This window comes from Pteropus alecto, unplaced genomic scaffold (assembly GCF_000325575.1).
Source record: "Pteropus alecto unplaced genomic scaffold, ASM32557v1 scaffold41, whole genome shotgun sequence".
Taxonomy (NCBI): Eukaryota; Metazoa; Chordata; class Mammalia; order Chiroptera; family Pteropodidae; genus Pteropus; species Pteropus alecto.
The window spans coordinates 1,736,769-1,739,917 of record NW_006430464.1 but is presented as its reverse complement, the minus strand read 5'-3'; the positions used below and the strand labels follow the sequence as shown (position 1 = coordinate 1,739,917).

The window sequence follows — 3,149 nt, the reverse complement described above, 5'->3', positions numbered from 1 at the left end:
TGCTCGCTCTCCCTTCAGGCCAGACTTCTGGGAGTTCCCGCGCAGACGGCGTTTCGGTCCGGACCTATTCCTGCTAGTGCAGGCCTCCAGGTGAGGACCGTACCGGGCGATCTTGGGGGTTCGGGGCGGCACGATGGATCTTCACTGCTCCACGTACTGCCCGGCCTCAATGCAGGTGACCTCGCTCGGATGGAAGAATCTTTCAGAGGCTGGGCTGTCCCCCTTCCCGCCCAGAGTGTGGTCTCGCCGGGGAGCGCGGGCGGGGGAGCTCGCGCCGCGGACTGGACCATCTGTACCCACTAACGGGGAGTGCGCGTCCCCGCCTCACAAATGGACTGGGCCTGGACCAAACTACATGAAGTGGACCGAGAGGGGGAAAGAAGAGGGCAGGAAGAAATCCTGCCCCAAACTTCCGCCTCCCTTTTCTCTACTTTGTAATTTATTGACCAGTTTCCGGTGGGAGATGGGTGCCCATTCCCCGCGGGAAGGGGGCGGGGCTTCCCTCCTGGGCCGCATGCGAGGGGAGGCTGCCCCCTCCCCTTTCTCCTTCCCAGTCGCGGGGCCCAAGTCTTCCTTCTTCGTCCGCAAGGAGGGGAGGGGGGACTCGCTGCTACAAGCCTCGCCCCCTGTGCCACCCAGCCCCGACCCGCCGCGTCGGGTCGCCGATTCCCCGGGCCAGCTGTGGGCGGGGTCTCCTCGCCCTCCCCAGTGTCTCGTGTCCCCGGGGCTCCTCCGCCCCCCGTGCTGTGGCCGTGTCCGTGCCCCGGGGGTAGGGGGCGCAGAAGTGCGCTCCCCGTTCCCTTCCGGCCCCGGGGTTTGCATGGGAGAAGCCTCTTTCCACGATGCCACTGGGCGACGTGGCGTGGGGGGAGGGAGGACGGTGGGGGAACCCTTGCCCCCGACTCTTGGTCGGCCTCCCTGCCCCAGGCGTCACTCAGTGATCACGGGTAAAGAGAATTTGTTTCAAAAAGCTCCCGTGTTGACTGATTTATTTGTCAGGACCTTAAGAAAGCAAACCAACCCCGACGAGGACCGGGGACTCCAGGCCCCTCCTCCACCAGACCCACAAGTCCGAGTCCCTAGTTCCCCACCCGCGTTCCCCGGTGCCCCGAGAAGCCAGTGAGGTTCCGGGGAGCACGTTTATTTAGAGAAATAAATAGGGCCTGTGGAAAGGGGGTGGAGGGCTAGGGAGGTAGGCCTGCGGGGCCGGGTCAGGGTTCCGGAGTTTCCAGCATGTCCGCCAGGGCCCTGGAGAGGAGGACGCGGAGGTTAGACAACCGAAATGTCCGAAGCTCACCCAGGGCGCTCAGAGGTCGTTAACCTGCGCATTTTACCGACGGGGAACTGGGGTCCCAAGGTCGTCCGATAGCGCAGCGGGACAGCGCCACCCTAAGCACGGCACTAAAACTATCCCCTCCACACACTTACTGGTACAGGGACGAGGAGAAATAGTCGACGTAGCTTCCTGTGGCGGAGAAGAGAGAACAGGGTTGAGGGGTATTCCACGGGCGAAATTAGGGGACCACTTTTCACTGAGTCTGGGATCAGAGCTAGTTCCTCTCCCTTTTCCTCCTTCTTTCCCCAAAACCAAATTCCTTCCGTTGGGACTCCTTTGAAATTCCCGCTCGTTGCTCCCTGCCCTGGGTGTTCCCATTTCTGCAATAGCCCCGCCCTTCGAATTCTTCTTGCTTTGGCTCCGCCCACTCTATTCTAGGCCCACCCCTCAACCCTGCACCCATCCTTGCCTCCTAGGCTTCAGCATCTATTCCCAACCTTCTCTCAGCCCAGGCCCCGCCCCTCCGTGCTCGCCCCTCCCGGCCTTGGCCACGCCTCCACCCTTAGTCCCGCCCCACAGCCTCCCAGCCCCGCCCCTCAGATTGGGCTCCGTGCCCACCAGGGTTCCCCTCGCTGGACCCCGCCCCTTCGTCAGGCTTCTCCTGAGCCCTCCCAGCACGCTCACCTGGCGTGCAGACAGTTTCGCAGACCAGAGGGCAGAGGTAGCAGAACTGGCAGTGCTGCGGGCGGAGATGGATAAAGTGTGAGTGGTAGGAGAGGTCAAGGACAGGGTCAGAGTGGGAGCCTAGTCAGGCGGACGGACGTTAAGGGCAGGGGCGGGATCGGGTGTGGAGTCAAGGTTGCGTCAGGGGGAAGGGGTCAGTTTGAGGGAAGAAGCCAGAGTTTGGGGCCGAAGGTCCGGGGCCATCCTGAGCTGGGGTGGAGCCTTGAGCCCAGGGGTATGTCTCACCTGGCACTGGTCACAGTGCTCTCCCATGTTCTCCTCATCACAGTGACAGTTCTCACATTCAGTGCATCGCTAGGCAGCGGAGGAGCCTGGTTAGAGAGAAACCCTAACCCCAAATGCGAGCCACCCGCCGGCCAGTCATCCACGCTGTCCCCAACTCCTCACCCTCCTTACCTTCAGCGCTGAGCTCAGTATCTCGCCATCCTGCCTGCCGGGCCCGCCCCCACCCCCTGTCTACTCTTTGTCCAGGACCTTCTTCCCCGCATCCACAGCTGCAGCTCAGGCCTCGGCCTCCTCCTTGGTCTGCGGGCCTCCGGCCTGTCCTGCACACAGCCCCAGAAGTGTCTTTCTTCACCTGGAACTTCCCCTGCACCTCCTTTGCTCAGAGCCCTCCCAAGGCACCCCAGGGCCCTGGGGCAAATTCCAGGAACAGCCTGGTGAGTGGACCTGGCCTGGGACGTACATTGCAGAAGGAGCAGTAGCCACACAGGGACCCTGGCCGGTAGTTCCTGTACTCTTGGGCATCCTGTGGACCTGTGGGGACAGGAGGGCAGCAGTGACCCAGACTGACTCGGCTCTTCCCTGCCCCCACCCGGCCAGATCACTTACCTGTGTCTTCATCTTCCTCACTGGAGCCGCCTTCAGCCACCTCCTTCCTGGCCAGTGGATTGGGGATGATGGTGAAGGGGAGCTGGTCTTCCTGCAGCTCCTCCTCCTCATCCTCCTCCCGGTGGTCTTGGCTCGGTGCCTCTCTGAGGTCTTGAACCTCAGGCCTCTCTTCCTTCCTCTCCTCCTCTCCTTCCTCCTCTCCTTCCTCCTCCTCCTGGCTCAGGCTGAGGCCATGACCTTCCTCCTCATCTTACTCATCCACCTGGTCCAGGCTGCGATGGTGGGTAACTTCTTCCTC

The 3,149-nt window shown here is 62.4% G+C and overlaps 2 protein-coding genes across 14 annotated transcripts in view; one reads left to right on the top strand and one right to left on the bottom strand.

Moving 5' to 3' along the window:
• PPFIA3 (PTPRF interacting protein alpha 3) overlaps window positions 1–3,149 on the top strand; it is a 25,219-nt gene that overhangs the window by 19,792 nt on the left and 2,278 nt on the right. For 5 of the 13 annotated variants that reach the window (XM_025048457.1, XM_025048463.1, XM_025048459.1 and 2 more), the window contains exon 29: window positions 19–90. In XM_025048457.1, coding sequence (XP_024904225.1) covers window positions 19–90 — 72 coding nt within the window. Of the gene's footprint in view, window positions 1–18; window positions 91–175; window positions 1,156–3,149 lie in introns of those variants that run through there. The other 8 variants (XM_025048451.1, XM_025048441.1, XM_015592139.2 and 5 more) reach the window with 4 other exon arrangements.
• Window positions 1,212–3,149, bottom strand: part of HRC (histidine rich calcium binding protein) — a 5,678-nt gene continuing 3,740 nt past the window's right edge. Inside the window, exons 2-7 of the mRNA XM_006905043.3 lie at window positions 2,852–3,051; window positions 2,706–2,776; window positions 2,246–2,314; window positions 1,961–2,015; window positions 1,429–1,465; window positions 1,212–1,248 (exon numbers count right to left, since the gene is read on the bottom strand). Coding sequence (XP_006905105.1) covers window positions 1,212–1,248; window positions 1,429–1,465; window positions 1,961–2,015; window positions 2,246–2,314; window positions 2,706–2,776; window positions 2,852–3,051 — 469 coding nt within the window. The remainder of the gene's footprint in view (window positions 1,249–1,428; window positions 1,466–1,960; window positions 2,016–2,245; window positions 2,315–2,705; window positions 2,777–2,851; window positions 3,052–3,149) is intronic.